This window comes from Balaenoptera acutorostrata, chromosome 11, assembly GCF_949987535.1.
Source record: "Balaenoptera acutorostrata chromosome 11, mBalAcu1.1, whole genome shotgun sequence".
Taxonomy (NCBI): domain Eukaryota; kingdom Metazoa; phylum Chordata; class Mammalia; order Artiodactyla; family Balaenopteridae; genus Balaenoptera; species Balaenoptera acutorostrata.
Window position 1 is genome coordinate 28,224,406 of NC_080074.1, and position 16,379 is coordinate 28,240,784.

A 16,379-nucleotide genomic window follows, 5' to 3' on the forward strand; every position below is an offset into this window, starting at 1 on the left:
CAATGCAGGGGACACGGGTTCGAGCCCTGGTCCGGGAAGATCCCACATGCTGCAGAGCAACTAAGCCTGTGCGCCACAACTACTGAGCCTGCACTCTAGAGCCCCCTAGCCACAACTACTGAGCCCATGAGCCACAACTACTGAAGCCTGCGCACCTAGAGCTCGTGCTCCACAACAAGAGAAGCCACCACAGTGAGAACCTGCGCACCGCAATGAAGACCACAATCAGAGAAAGCCTGCGCACAGCAACGAAGACCCAACGCAGCCAAATATAAATTAAAAAAAAAAAAAAGTTCAAGGAGGCTGGGGCATAGTAAGCTAAGTGTTTATAAGTGGAAGGCAGAGAAGCAGGCAGGGCCAGATCGACAGGTTGTGTGAGCCAGGATAAGGTATTTGAATTTTATTGTGATTGTGATGGGGAGCTACAATCAAGAAGGCAGTGACATTCTTTAATTTGCATTTTAAAAAGTTGTTTCTGGCTGCTGTGTAGTGAATGGGCTATAGGGAAGCCAAAGTAAAAGCAGAGAGACCAACCAGGAAACTATTCCAATAGTCTGGACAGGAGATGAAGGTGCTGTGGGCTGAGGTGATAATGGAAAGAAGTGGCAGATTTGGGATATGTTTTGGAGGTAAACATGTCAGGATTTTCTGATGGATTGGATGGAGGGAAGGGATGTGATGAGATAAAGAGAGAAACCAAAGATAACGTCAAGATTTCTGGTTTGATCCAACTTAGTAGCTGGGGGTAGGACATACTGAGACAGGAGAACTGGTGAAGAAGCAATTCTGAAGATAAAAATGAAACAGTTTTGTTTGGCTCATATTAAGTTTGAGATGCTCATTAGATGCTCATTCATCGAAGAAGAAATATGAAGTAGATGGTTTGTCAAACAAGTCTGGAAACCTGGGCAGGTTAGGCACTGGAGATAGAGACTTGGGCAGACAAGTGAAATTTACAGCCAGGAGTCTGGTTGAGATCACTTCTAGGCCATGTGCCATAGACGAAAGGAGGGGCCTAGAACAGAGTGGGGGGCTCTCTAACGTTAAGATATGCGGTAGAGAAGTCTTCAAACAAGTTTTAGAAGGAATGGTCATTTAGGAGAAAAACCAGAAAGTATACTGTCAAGGAAGTCAAGAGAATAAAATAATTCAAGGAGTGGGGCTTCCCTGGTGGCGCAGTGGTTAAGAATCTGCCTGCCAATGCAGGGGACACGGGTTCGAGCCCTGGTCTGGGAAGGTCCCTCATACCGCGAAGCAACTAAGCCCTTGTGCCACAACTACTGAGCCTGCGCTCTAGAGCCCGCGTGCCACAACTAGTGAGCCCGCGTGCCACAACTACTGAAGCCCGCACGCCTAGAGCCTGTGTTCCGCAACAAGAGAAGCCACTGCAATGAGAAGCCCGCGCACCGCAATGAAGAGTAGCCCCCGCTCGCCACAACTAGAGAAAGCCTACGCAGCAATGAAGCCCCAACACAGCCAAAAATAAAATTAAAAAAAAAAAAATTCAAGGAGAGAATGGTCTATTGTTCTCAGCGTGAACAAGAGTCAAATAAAGTAAAAAAAAAATAAACTCATTACTGGATTAGGCAACATGTATGTCATTAGTAATCTTAATATGAGCAGTCTCATTGGAGTAGATGAGAAGGAGACTTGATTGGAGTGGGTTAGGAAGAAAATGCAAGGTAAGACAGTGAAAGAACTATAGGTGTGAAAGCCACTTTGGGGGTCTAGAGAAAGAAGACAGGAGGAAAGTATAACAGGACTGTTGCTGGACTGTGTTGAGTGCCTGAGATCTGTGGCTGTTAATGTAAAATGAGTCCAGCAGCTCCAGCTGTATACATGTATCTCTAGTGATATTCAGCAGCTCCTGTACAGCACAGAGGAGCTGGGTAGTCAGGTTTGGGTTCTGCTAGACAAAAACAATGGAGGAAGAGAGAGCTGAAGTTAAGCATATTTGCAAAGGGTGGCGGTGCTATAAAGTTGGATCATAGCTTTAAGCTGGGTTTTGACGGAAATGAGGATGCCAGGGAAATGGCCCATAGTAAGAACGTAAGAAGGGCCAATGGACTGGAGGTCTTGACGAAGTCTAAGAATTGATGGAATATTGATGTAAAAAAGTTAAATGGATAGGAATTAACAGCCAGATGGGTAAATAGGAATGTTTTGTGTGGGAAGCTGCTACATTAGTGAAGGATGTTCTTACATGATTATGTCTCACCCACTGCTTATTTTTTTTGGAGTTTTCAGTTCCCTAGTATATTATTCCAACGATGGAGTTATCATAAGCTGCAGGGGAGCACACAGATTTTTGAATAACTCATCTAGCTAAGCAGTAGATGAGAGTCTATTATATTAGTCAGAAGATTCCACTGGAGAATTCCAGTGGAGAAGGCTTTAGCATGTGACATTAATAAGCAGCTTTAAACTAATTTTTGAAAAATAAAAAATAGAAATGTGTCACTTTAAAGGGAAAAAACTGCTTCCTTTCTCTACTTACAACACTTACGACACCAAATGTGTGGAGTTTTTTTCCATACCAAGCAATTCTCCAATTCCCTGCACACCGAGTCCTACAATTTAATTCAGTTCTGGCACTAACAACCCAGAGTTAGCACAGACCCCACAGACTAAAGGCTCAGTCCCACCAAGAATGCCCCCTACTTCAGATACCAGTTGAAACTTCCAGGTTGTCACCTGTACTTTGGGCCAACTGGCTATAAATTGGGTGTTCCCACAACACTCTCCCCAGGTTTGATAATTTGCTATACTGGCTCACAGAACTCACAGAAATACTTTACTTACTATTACCGGTTTATTACAAAGGCTAAAACTCAGGAACAGCCAAATGGAGGAGATGCATAGGGCAAGGTATGGGGGGAGGGGTGCAAAGCTTCCCTATTCTCTCCAGACACTTCCTCCTCCCAGCATCTTGATGTTCCTCAATTTGGAAGCTCTCCAAACCTCGTTATTTAGGGTTTTTATGGAGGTTCCATTACATAGACATGATTGATTATATCACTGGCCAATGGGGATTAAGTCTTGAAGTTCCTCTTGGCTTCAGGAGGTGGGCCGGAAAATTCCAACCTTCTAATCATGACTCAGCCCCCACCCTAAAGCTATCTAGGGACACCCAACCACTCAGTAGATCAAACATTACAACAAAAGATGCTCTTATCACCCTATCACTCAGGGGCAGAGACCAAATCTATTCAATATATTTATTATGTCACAGTTTTATCACTCTGCTTCAGTGAAAATATTTCCCATACTGTCTGAAAATAAAGTACCTGTGTCTGGAAAGGTGGAAAAGTGTGTGCTTTGCTATGTTTGCCTGGAAGTACTTAAGTGCACTATCATCAATAGTGATTAATAATGTATGAGTTGTAGGCACGACTGTTTTGCTGCACTATAGACACAGACACACATTAAAAAACAGATATGTTTTGGATGGAAACAACATATTACATCATATGCTTTATTTACATTTTACAAAACACTTTTACATTAAGTAATTTGAAAATAAGATTTGCTGCATTTTTTTCAGGAGATCTGTGGGTATTTTCTAATAAGCGCTCCATTCATTGCTTGGTAGACTTCAGATCCCCACCCTCCCCTCCTACCCCCAGCAAGGTTAGTTGCATTATTCTCCTCCTCTCCTTTCCTACTTAAACGTTATTAAAGGCTTCTCTTTCCCCCTCCTCAAGGTAAAGTCGAACCTCTTGGCTCGTGAATACTGGCAGAATGGTAGGATTCCGCAGCTGTATTTTTGAGTTTAAATAATAACATCGTGCCTGGAAGTCAGGTCCAAGTCCACTTCCAAGTCCACGTCCTTGTTTTGGCACACTGTTTATCTGTGACCTCATTATTTTTTCTTAATCTATGAAACAGACGCATTAAGGTCGATTCACTTCATACATCTATTGTCAGAAGAGGATTTAAAATTCCCTAGGAGAATGGGCCAAGCGTGGGCTTTAGATGGTGCAACATGTTAGCGACATCAGTCCATTATTGTTGCTATAGTCCAAAGATGACAACCCCAAACTTCTCTTACCAACTCAAATTCCAGTTTCTTCCTACCCTTTCTTCCGATTCTTTACTTTCCCTTTGGCTGATATTAGAAGCAGGAAGGGAGTACGGAAAGGCGCCAGGGGCTGGACCAGGGGAGAAAAAAAGCCCATCAGACCGGTTAATCGTGTCTGCGATTCTCTCCTTTGCTTCCAAGCGCTTCCAGCAGAAATGAGGATCCAGTTCAGGAACGGCCAAGGCCGGGGTCACAGTGACAAATTTCACAGAGTAATCTGAGGTGCCGTCCCAGGTACCAGCCCAGAGACCCCTTCTTGCGTCGCGGTCAGGGACCCCCTCCAGGTCCCCCTAGAGGGTACGTTGTCTGCGCGCGGGCGCGTCCTCTGACAGAGTGCGGGCGTGCGTTCGGCGCCCGCGTTGTCCCCCAGCCCGCCGGAAGGCGCGGCGGCGCCAGCGTCCTGCCGCCTGTCCGTCACGCAACCGCCCACGCCGCCGCCGCTTCCGATTGGCCGCAGGCGCGGGCCAGGCCCCTTCCAACCCCGCCTCCCGCAGATGGACAGGCCGAGAGGGCGGGGCGGTGGCGGGCGGGTCCGCCTAGCTGTCAGTTACGGGGGCGGCCCGGCAGGCTGGCGGGCGGGCGCTCGCTGGCTACCTCTTCGCTCGCTCGCGCGCGCTCCCTCTCGCCGCCTGTGGGGAAGTCGGGGCAGCCCGAGTGGCCACCGCTACAGCCTCGCCCCGACCTCCTCCCAGTCCTTTCCCGGCTCAGTCCCTCCCTCTCGCGTACCCCCGAGTACTGAGTGGCCCCGCGGAAGGTTCGGAGAGTCACCGGGGCGGCGCCGGGTGGTGTTTAAGCCATGTTAAGGAGGATTTTGCAGAGGGTAAGAGAGTGAAACCGTCTTTCAGGAGCACGTGAGCGGGAGAGCCGGAGCCCAGGGCCGCGGAAGCTGCCGCCTCGCTGAGTAGCCAAGGCGGCGGCGGCGTGGCCGCCCCCTCTTCAGCGCCGGCCCCCTCCTTCTTTAGGCCCCGCAGCCCAGGCGGCGATTAGGCCTCGGTCGTCTGCTCTGGGGGCGGGCCGCGGGGGGGCGGGGGGCAGGGGGCGGGCGGGGCGGTGGCGGGGCAGCAGGCCGGGGCGGGGCCGGGTCCCCCGCGGCCCCCGGCGCACAGGCCCGGGCCCCGCACCCGCGCGGGCTGTCAGTGCGAGCGGGCGGCCGGGCGGGAGGGTGTGGCGCCGGCGCGTTCCTTCCAGATTCTGGAATGGCAGTGAAAATGGAGAGTTAGTGCCCGCGGGTCCGGCCGGCCAGCCGCCCGCCGGGCTGGAGCACGCCGGGTGGGAGACCTCGGGAGGCTAGCTCGGCTCTTCCCCCAGCGCCCCGCCCGGCGTGGCCCGCAACTTTACCCGACACGCACCTGCCTCACGCGGATTCGTAATCTCATCTGGGCAGCACTGCAGGGTAATGTGGTGAAACCAGGCCTAACGTTGGCCCAGTCGCTGTACCGACACTTAACTGGCTAAAGTCCGCTGCGAAGGAAGCTATTACTCACTGTTGGCAACTCCCCTACCCCACACGCCCCCCATTTAAAAATGCGTTTTCCCCTCCCAGCCCAGTACCTTTTTTTGAGCCATGCAAGTATAGATCCGTTGTCAGCTTGATCCAACGGTACACTCCTTTACTTTCTGCCAGTGCTCTCTCTATGTCAAATCTGGAAAAGCCTGAAGATACAAGGATTAGAGCATTGGAAAGCTGTAGGTGTTTTGTTTAGGAATCTGTTCCTAGAATAACAAAATCTTTTCTGTAGGAGTCACTGTTACTCAACTTTTTGTTTTGGTTAGCTTTTTTTTTTCTTAATTTCTTTTTGAGACCGATGGGGTGCAACAAAATGTAAATGACTGAAAAGTTGGTGCCAAACCCATTAGTTGGTTACTGAGGGAGTAGGATAACTAGTTCCAAGGGCAAAAGGAGTTAGTGAACTCGTAGCATTCAGTCAAGGAATGTACCAAAGAGAGTTGAGTCATCCACTATGTAGAAAGGGAGTGTCCTTGCTCCTGCATAGCTTTGGGAAATGTTCAAGTCATGTGGAACTTGGTCATATAGCAGGGGGAGAAATAGTTAACTTCTGTATCTTCCACCCTATATTGACATTTGATGATTTTTTGCAATGTTGGAGTTTTTTGAAATCTTGATAAGCGCTGATTTTGGCAGTAGCGAGGGCATGCCCTTTACACTGGTCATCAGTTCCTGTGTTCAACATTAAAGACACCTGTGTGTGATTTACTTCCACTACTTAGAGATTTTTTCTCTCGTCAGACCTGAAGGAACTGACTGATTACCTCATGCCTCAGATTGTGTTTCCGTCACATAATTCCACAGCTGAAAATTAGTTCGCCTGTGGTTTGCTTTATAGTTTATAAATAAAGTGTTTACTGACTTAAGAGTAGCTTCTAGTAGTTGTAGATTAGTTTTCAGAAATATGAACTGCTTTCCAGTACTCTCGGTTTAATGTTGTTAAGCGTTACGATTATATAAAGATCATTTTGAGTGTTGGTGCATACACATCGATGGCTACAGAAGTTTCAGCTGAAACCACAAAATTGGAATTTATTCTGGTTATTGCTGAGATATGATAAGGAATCATCACACTTGAATAAGCCAGTTGACAACTGAGTTTTTTAACCATGGCATTATTGGTATTTGTGACTGGATAGTTCTTGGTTGTTGGGGGCTGTCCTTTGCACTGTAGGATATTGAGCAGCATCCCTGGCTTCTACCCACTAGATGCAGTAGCACTCCCAAATCCCCTCCCCCCTGTTGTGACAACCAAAACTATCTGAAGACTTTGCCAAATGTCACCTAGGGGCAAAATTGCCCTGTTTGAGACCACTGTCTTAAATTTATATACTCTTTTATAGGAAAGTTTGAATTGTTTCTCATCGTTAACCACTTAACTTTCTTTTTTTCAATGTCCTTATATTGAGTGTCAGTAAATGCAAAGCATCTGCTAGGTGCTGGGAACCAGTTAAATAAGATATGGGCCCGCCTTTTAGGACTCACAGCTGGTTGGGGAAGTGGACATTTAAAAGTAATGGCAGTTCTTTGTAATAGAAGAATGAATAGTGCCTGGGGGCCACTTTGTGGGAGGGTTTTGGGGCAATCAGGAAAAGCTTCTGGGAGGAGGGCATATTTGCAGCTCAGAAGAGTGGAGGGCAGGTTGGGCTGAGGGAACCGCAAATGCCTAGACAAGAAGTCACAAAATGGGGCAAGTAATATTAAGGGGAATGTGAACATTTAAGTTTAGGGAGTGAAAAGATATGCAGGGATTGGTGGGAGGTGAGGCTGCAGAGGTAGCTCAGACCAGATCAGGAGAGGACCTAGAGTCACCTGGGAGGAGTTCGGCTCTTATAGATGGGTCACTGTTAATGCTCAGCATTTAATAGGGGCATTTGGATAAAGCCTTAAAGAAATCTTGTAATTTGTATTACTAGTATGAGCTCCACAGGTGCTATTTACTAACAAGTATAACTTGAATCTTTAAATTATGTAACATGGCAACCATTTTATTTTACCCCACCCTGATAATCTTATTTCTCAGCAGAGGTCATAAGATATAAGATTAAAACTAAGGTTGCTGATTTAGAGATTTGTTTGAAATGGTCTTCATGCTTTGAAATTAAGTCGCATACCTTTAGCATTCTGTTTTCACATGACCTTTTCATTTTAACTGTTGTAATTTTCTTCTGAATAGCGTCCTTTATTTTTTATATTTTTTAAATAAATTTATTTATCTATTTTTGGCTGCGTTGGGTCTTCGTTGCTGTGCTTGGGCTTTCTCTCTAGTCGCTGCGAGCAGGGGCTACTCTTCGTTGTGGTGCGCGGGCTTCTCATTGCGGTGGCTTCTTTGTTGCAGAGCACGGGCTCTAGTTGCTCGGGCTTCAGTAGTTGTGGCACACGGGCTTAGTTGCTCCGCAGCATGTGGGGTCTTCCTGGACCAGGGCTTGAACCTCTGTCCCCTGCATTGGCAGGCGGATTCTTAACCACTGTGCCACCAGGGAAGTCCCTGAATAGTGTCCTTTAAGTAGCATTTTTGAAAGAAGAAACAGACAATGTGCTTATAATCAATTGTAACTCAGCATCTTTGAACATCACCGATAAGGTCCTAGGGTACTTTATAGAAAATTTAGTTTCTGGTTCTTTTTCTTTTTTCCATTAGCTACTAAAAGGTGTTTCTTTGAGGCTTGTAAGAATCTGAAAAAAAAAAATTGGGGTAGCTCCAATATGTATGTATTGATTATTGTGCTTAATAGGCTTTGAAGAGAAATGTGGATTTAAAGTGCTTCATGGCTGGAAAGACATCAGCATTTAGTACTTTAGGCAGTTTATAAACTTCTTTGCTATTTCTTTCTTAAGGATCTTATTGTGATTTAACAGTAAGTTAAATCACAATAAGATCCTTAAGTGTATTAGATTTCCTTTTATTGGTATATATCAATAATATTGCTAAAGAAAAAAATGGGTTTAATTCTAGAATTGTGGAAATAGAAGGCTTCTTTTATGGGTAATGAGTCTCTCTGATTTTAAAAATGAGGAAGTAGGAAGTGAGAGATTGAGTGATTTATCTAAGGCAACACAGTAGATGTCAAAGCTGAGACTAGAGCCAAGTTTTCCCAACTCAATCCATTTCCTTTTTTTAGCACCTTGTTGCCCTTTCCTCCAACCACTCAACTCATATGGTTAGCACTATGCCAGTCATTGTGGAAGATACGGGAAAAATACGAGATCTGACCTCTCTCAGGGAACTTATATGATTAAGTGCCAAAGTAAACTATATAGACAGTGAAGGCTATAGTAGTACAGAGGAGGACCAATCAGAATGAACCTGTTAGAGTGAAGCGTCTCCTTGGAGAAAATGGGCAAGAGATGGGTTTTTTTTTTTTTTTTTTTTTGGTTCGTGACTTTTTTTTTTTTTAATTTTTAAAAAAAATTATTTATTTACTTATGGCTGTGTTTGGTCTTCGTTTCTGTGCGAGGGCTTTCTGTAGTTGCGGCAAGCGGGGGCCACTCTTCATCGCGGTGCGCGGGCCTCTCACTGTCGCGGCCTCTCTTGTTGCCGAGCACAGGCTCCAGACGCGCAGGCTCAGTAGTTGTGGCTCACGGGCCCAGTTGCTCCGCGGCATGTGGGATCTTCCCAGACCAGGGCTCGAACCCGTGTCCCCTGCATTGGCAGGCAGATTCGTAACCACTGCATCACCAGGGAAGTCCCCAGAATGTTCTTCTTGTACCTGCTGGTTCTTAAATGCCTTTAATTAAAAATAATCAATATGCCGAAGTGACATATTTTGGGGTGTCGTTCTGGTTTCCTTTAGGCACATAGTAGGAGTTAATATTTTTTGAACAAGTAAAGGAATGTTTTAGGAAGATTAATTTGTCAGTGTTGCATGAGATGTATAAAACCATAAGAGAATATAGGCGGAGATCAGATGAGATTGATTTTAATATCTTTGGCACTAAGTGATGATGGCAACATGAGCAGAAAAAAAGAAGTGATGAATAGGGAAGCCTTTTGGACATATCTACTTCTCAAACATCTATTATGGGTCTACTATATGCTGAAGCTGCATTGATGAGTAAAATAGACATGAACCCCTGTGGAGCTGAGTATCCAGGGGAGGACAGAGGAACTGTTCAAAGAATCACATAAGTATATGGTCACATCCTTGGGTGAATGTTAGGAAGGAAAGCACAGGGAGCCCCAAGAGTGTACAGCAAGAGGGCCCTGATCTAAACTAAGATGTTAGGGAAGGCGTCCCAGATTATTTACACATTTAAGTTTGATGAAATTATTACTCATTTATTGAAGCGAATTTTAAGAAGTGGAATTTTTTCTTACTGTGTAGATTTATTTTTAGTGTGTTAAGAATAAAAAAGAGATTAAGATATAAAAGAACCAAGGCTAGAACTGTTTCCTTATACTGGTGTCTTTTGCTTGAGCTAAAGAGATAGTATTGAGTTAGCCAAAAAGTGCCTTCGGATTTTAAGTAAAAATAAAAGACACGTTTTTCATTTTCACCAAGAAATTTATTGAATAACGTATTCACCCTTTTGTTCCACTACTTTCTGCCATTTTTCAGGCAACTTCATAATTCCATCATCCCAAAACTTTTTATCTTTTTGAGCAAAGAACTGTTCCAGGTGCCTTTTACAGTCTTGCAGGGAATTGAAATCTTTTTCCATTAAGAGAATTTTGTAAAGACCTAAATGGAAATCCGAAGGTGCAATGTCTGGTGAACACGGTGGATGAATCAGAACTTCCCAGCCAAGCTGTAACAGTTTTTGCCTGGTCATGAAAGAAACATGTGGTCTTGTGTTATCCTGATGGAAGATTATGCGTTTTCTGTTGACTAATTCTGGACGCTTTTCGTCGAGTGCTGCTTTCAGTTGACCTAATTAGGAGCAGTACTTGTTGGAATTAGTTTTTTGGTTTTCTGGAAGGAGCTCATAATAGAGGACTCCCTTCCAATCCCACCATATACACAACATCACCTTCTTTGGATGAAGACTGGCCTTTGGTGTGGCTGGTGGTGTTTCATTTCTCTTCCCCACGATCTCTTCCGTTGCACATTATTTTACGGTATCCACTTTTAATCGCCCATCACAATTTGTTTTAAAAAACGGAAAGTTTCCATTACGTTTAAGTAGAGAATGGCTTGTGGAAATATGGTCAAGAAGGTTTTTTCCCCTTAATTTATGTGAACCCAAACATCAAAGCGATTAACATAACCAAGCTGGTGCAAATGATTTTCAACGCTTGGTTTGGATATTTTGAGTATGTCTTTTGAGTATGTCGGCCATCTCCCACATGGTATAACGTTGATTGTTCTCAGTTAATGTCTCTATTTGATCGCTATCAAATCGCTTCAACTGGTGTACCTGACCCTGAGCATCGTCCAGTGAGAAATCTCCAGCACAAAACTTTGCAAACCACTTTTGACATGTTCAGTCACAGTACCTTCTCCATACACTGTACAAATCTTTCTTTTTGCATTTCGGTTGCGTTTTTACCTTTCTTGAAATAATAAAGCATAATATGCCGAAATGTTGCTTTTTTTTCTTCCATCTTCAACATTAAAGTGGCTACACAAAAATTCACTGATTTTGATAAGTTTTTTTTTAACGCACGCTGATATGACGGCTGTCACATACAGTCTAACAAAATTGTTTTGAATGAAGTTAAAGATGAGTAAGTGCCACTAGAGCCATCTTACGGAAAAAACCGAATGAACCTTTTGGCCAACCCAATAAAATTATTGGTAAAAAAACCTGAACTCTGAAAAAAACAACAAACAAAAAAGAACCTGAACTCTGGAGCCAGACTGCCTGGGGTGGCATCTGCACCCTATTTACTAGCTGGGTAGCTTTGGGCAAGTAACTTGACTTCTCTGTGGCTCATTAAAATAGTCATAATAATAGTACCCTTCTCATAGAGTTGTTGTGAGGATTAAATGAATTAATACATGTGAAGGTTTTACAACTGTATCTGGCACACAGTAAACTCTATAAATGTTATGTGCTGCTAATGTTGGTTTTTTGTTATTACATACTCCAGATTTCTTCAAGGAATGCTTTTCTTATCACTCCCTTGTTATCTTTTTTTTTTTTAACTTCGTGTGTGTGTGTGTGTGTGTGTGTGTGTGTGTGTGTGTGTAGAAAGTCATTTGTCATACTGTTGAACATTTATTCTGTGCTCATTACTGTGCTGGGCTGGCAGGGATTTAATGGGGGAGACAGATACTTAAATAATTACAAAGCAGTGTGATGTGGCAATAGATATACAGAGGAAGAATGTGAGCACAAAAGAAAATAACTAATTCTGTGGTGAAAGGAGGAGGGAGGGAGACGGAATGGAGATGGTTAAAGGCCTTACTGAAGCTGGAGAGACTCGGGCAAGGAGCAACAAGGGAGAGAAGGCATTTGTACAGACAGTGACCAGGCAAATGGAAAAACCTGAAGCAGCCTAGCACAGCATAGGGGAATTGTGAATATTTCGCATGTGGATGGGGATAGTTATGAGACTGAAAAGGATTTTGGACTTTATACAGTAGACAATATGGAGCCATGGAAAGTTTTTTTTTTTTTTTAATTTTTATTTATTCATTTATTTATTCATTCATTTATGGCTGTGTTGGGTCTTCGTTTCTATGCGAGGGCTCTCTCCAGCTGTGGCAAGCAGGGGCCACTCCTCATCGCGGTGCGCGGGCCTCTCACCATCGTGGCCTCTCTTGTTGCGGAGCACAGGCTCCAGACGTGCAGGCTCAGTAATTGTGGCTCACGGGCGTAGCTGCTCCGCGGCATGTGGGATCCTCCCAGACCAGGGCTCGAACCCGCGTCCCCTGCACCGGCAGGCAGATTCTCAACCACTGCGCCACCAGGGAAGCCCCATGGAAAGTTTTTAAATAATCAAATTTGTAATAAGGAAAACCCTCCCAAAATATTTTCCCCTTGTGCTCCTTATAAAAAGTGTATCAGGTGAATCAGTCTTCTGTCTAAAATCTGTTGATGACAACTCAGTGCCCATAGGAGATGTCCAGACTCTTTACCTTGGCATGCAAGGCCGATACTGCTCTGGTTCCTTGGGAAAAAAGATTCCATTTCAGGCTCATCTCCATGTACCTCTGTACATTCACTGACCTTGCCATCCTCACTAACTGTGTTTTGCACAACTTCCCCTGATCTCTCATCCCTTCACATCTCCGTAGAAGCTCTTTATTCTGCTGTGAGTGCCCTACCATTACTTGTCCACACTGCTCAGTTTAGGGGATACTAGGAGTTAGTTGCTTGCTCTTTTTTCTTTCTCCCAAAGCACCCCATACTAATTAAGAGAATGGGCTTTTGGAATTAGACCATCGTTTAAGCCCTGGCCTCCTCTATTCATGAGCGTGAGATCTTGTGCAAAATTTCAAGCTCTTTGAGACCCAGCTGCTTTATCTGCAAAATGAGCATAATATGTACTTTACAGTATTGTAGAAGGATTAAATGAAATAATGTTCATGAAGACTCACCACAGTATCAGCATTCAATAAACACTTAGTGTATAGTAGCTCAGTATACTAAAACACTTAGTATATAGATCTCTGTAAAAACTTATTCCATTGTTCTTGTGATACTTGACTTGTCCACTGCTAGACTGAGCTCCCTTAGGGTGGATTTTGTTTTTCTTTCTTAGTGTGTAGGACCTACATTAATGTTTGATACTTGGTGTATTTTCAGTAATACATGTTGACTTGGTAGCTGTGTAGAGAGGATGGCTTCATAAAGGGAGAGACCAGCTAGAAAGTAATAACGTTTTAGTTCCTAAAATTGTTGCACATTAGAATCATTTGGAATCCTTAAAAAAAGAGAAGAAAAAAAGAAAAAGAAAAAAAAGATTCCCAAGTCCCTCCATTGAATCAGAATTTCTGCATCTCTCGTTGTCAATCCAGGGGATGATGAAAGCTTGAATCAGACAATGGCTTTGGGGATAGAGAAAGAACAGATTTTCAAGAAAGTTAGGAGAATTAATAGGACTTACTGACTTGTGAGTAGTCTGGGGGGAAGGAACTAAGGTGAAGAATAGAGGAGGAGGAAGAACAGGTTTGGGGAGGAAGACGAGTGTGAACTAGAGGTATGGACATCCCAACAGAGATGTTCACTAGGCAGGTGGAAATATGTAGGTCCAGCACTCAGGAGACAAGTGGAGGCAAGTATTAGATATGTGTGAATGTTGAAGAGATGTCAATTCAAATAAGGACTGAGAAGTATCCACTGAATGGAACAGTTAGGTCATACCTAGTTCAGTTTCAGGAGAGTCATGGGAGAAATGATTGGCTGGGTAGTAAGGGCGTAGAAACAGGGAGTGCAGACTATTCTTCCAAGATATATGGAGGAGAGGAAACAGTAATTAAATATTAAATGCATGAATGTAATCTGTCATCCTTGGACAATATTCTAATGAGTGCTTTTTATTTTCAAGGATTATAAACTTCCTCAAATCAGTCTAAATTGAAAGGAGGATTTATTGTAAGGTTTCAAAGTGATCTAAGAATAAGAATTGCTGTACAGTTGGGTCTCTAGACAGTAGAACCTAGAAAGGTGTCAGGGCAGAGGCAGTGCTCCCCTCTGTCTCACACAATCTCCTGGACCACTGGCATTTTGCCTCTGCATCTCTGTGTCCATCTCCTCGCTGCTCCTTGCTTAGTATGCTCAAGACCTCAAATGGCCATCTGACCACATGATTCTACTTGCTTTTCACCTTACCTTTGCATAGCCAACTGGCCAAATGTCTCAATTTCCAAACCCCAAGAGAAGAATCAAAAATGTCCTCCTCATCTTTTCTTGTTGGGTCACGCGTAGGTCTCTGGCTGGCCAATGATGGAGTTGCTTCCTCTGGGTCAGGTGTCTGCTGCTGGTTTAGTCAGCTGAGGTTGGGAGTGGACTGAGGTCATTTGATTCTTAGGAGTCCTCCTTTTAGGAATTGTGATACCATGAAACACATCTTTTACAGATCATTCTAGAAATAAGCTTTACTGTGGCTCTGAAATAGTGATTATAGTTCTGGTTTGGTTCATTTGGTGCCAGCTAGTTTTCTTACCCTCTATTCTAGTTTTTTCCTTCATAGCTTCTGCATTCTCAAGAGTCAGTGGTCTTTTGAAACTTTGGCTGGGTTATAACTTTGATTTACTTAAGTCCCTCCTGTACTCTTATTTACCTCATGACTTTGATGTGTATCTGTTTAGTGCCAGTTTGTGTGGCTAATTTTTTTTTTTTAAATATTTATTTATTTATTTGGCTGTGCTGGGTCTTAGTTGCAGCACGTGAGATCTTCGTTGCTGCGTGCAAGATCTTTGTTGTGGCTCATGGGATCTTCGTTGTGGCTTGTGGGATCTTCGTTGTGACTCGTGGGATCTTCGTTGTGGCATGTGTGATCTTTTTTTAGTTGTGGTATTCGGGCTCTTTGTTGTGGCACGCGAGATCTAGTTCCCTGACCAGGGATCGAACCTGGGCCCCTGCGTTGGGAGCGTGGAGTCTTAACCATTGGACCACCAGGGAAGTCTCTGTGTAACTAGTCAGTCATTTCTCTTCAAAGTTTGGAGCTCAGCAGTAGTTCATTGTTCACACTGGGGTTTGTTTGTCTGTTTTGCCACTGAGCCATTTTATTGGTTGCTAGCTAGCTTGTGAATGGCTGCTTTTGGGTCCAGGTGATCACATTTGGTCGATTGGCAGTAGACATGGGGTCATATACCCTGGCTGTCTTGGACTATGTTCTCAGTATGGGCTGCGGTAGGATAACTTACTTTGGGATAGATCCATGGCCATTGCTTACACTGTGATTGATTGACATATTGAACATGAATAACTTAGTTGCATAGACATCTGTTTAAGTATTGCATGGGTCATAGCAGCAGATGGAATTTAATAAAAACTACATCCTTTCCCTCGTTTCAATGTTTAATATTAGACTATGGTTAAGTGTTACATAAGTATGCTAATATAAAAGTTTTTCTAGCGTCTCAGTGATACTTTATTGGGACTTTATTAGCTAAATAATATTTGGAAAGTGTTTTAAGAATTCCTGACTTTGTGTAGTGTTATGCCAAAACACACTCTGTTGTGGGGGATTGATTAAGAGTTAATTGTATTGAGTTGGACCTCTGATAAGGAAGTATGGGTTTATTTTGTTCTATAAGACATTAATTTTTCTGATAAAACCTTGTTATATCTGTTTGCAACTTCCAAATATTTAAAGCAATGATTTAGTTTTAAAATAGAATATTTAGAAATAATAAAAGAATATATTTCTGGTTATAAAAATAAATCATGTACATCATGGAAATCTGAAAAGTTCAGAAAAGGAAAATTGAGAAGAAGCATAGGGCTTGTAGCATAGTGGATGGTTTAACTTTGAGAGCATTTTGTTTAAGTCAGGTGGAATCTCAGCTCTGTGCATGATTACATTTGTAATCTTAGCTAGCAACTTACTTAGTTTCTTTAACCTTATTTTTCCCCCTTGGTTAAATGGGAACAATTCCTTTGACTTTATCCAAAGGATTGTTGTGATGATTAAATGATATAATGTGAATAAAGATCTTGATGTTGTGCCTATCACAGAGGTTGTAAGTTAGCTATTATTATTATTAATAGAAAGATATAATATTTCATTTAGCACACTACCAATTGACATTTCTTTAACTAGTATAAAACTCAAGTTTCTTATGTGCCTGATTTTGAAAGTACAAATGATCTAGGAGAAGTTGATATTCTGAGCTTTACAATAAGATTCATGCCTCTGGGTTATTTTGATTTTGTTAAGTTTTTGAATGTAAAGGC

The 16,379-nt window shown here is 43.2% G+C and overlaps 1 protein-coding gene across 2 annotated transcripts in view; it reads left to right on the forward strand.

Moving 5' to 3' along the window:
- Positions 1-4,638: 4,638 nt before the first annotated feature.
- EEA1 (early endosome antigen 1) overlaps positions 4,639-16,379 on the forward strand; it is a 124,836-nt gene continuing 113,095 nt past the window's right edge. For both annotated transcript variants that reach the window (XM_057556391.1, XM_057556392.1), the window contains exon 1: positions 4,639-4,901. In XM_057556391.1, coding sequence (XP_057412374.1) covers positions 4,878-4,901 — 24 coding nt within the window. In that variant the 5' untranslated portion in view covers positions 4,639-4,877. The remainder of the gene's footprint in view (positions 4,902-16,379) is intronic.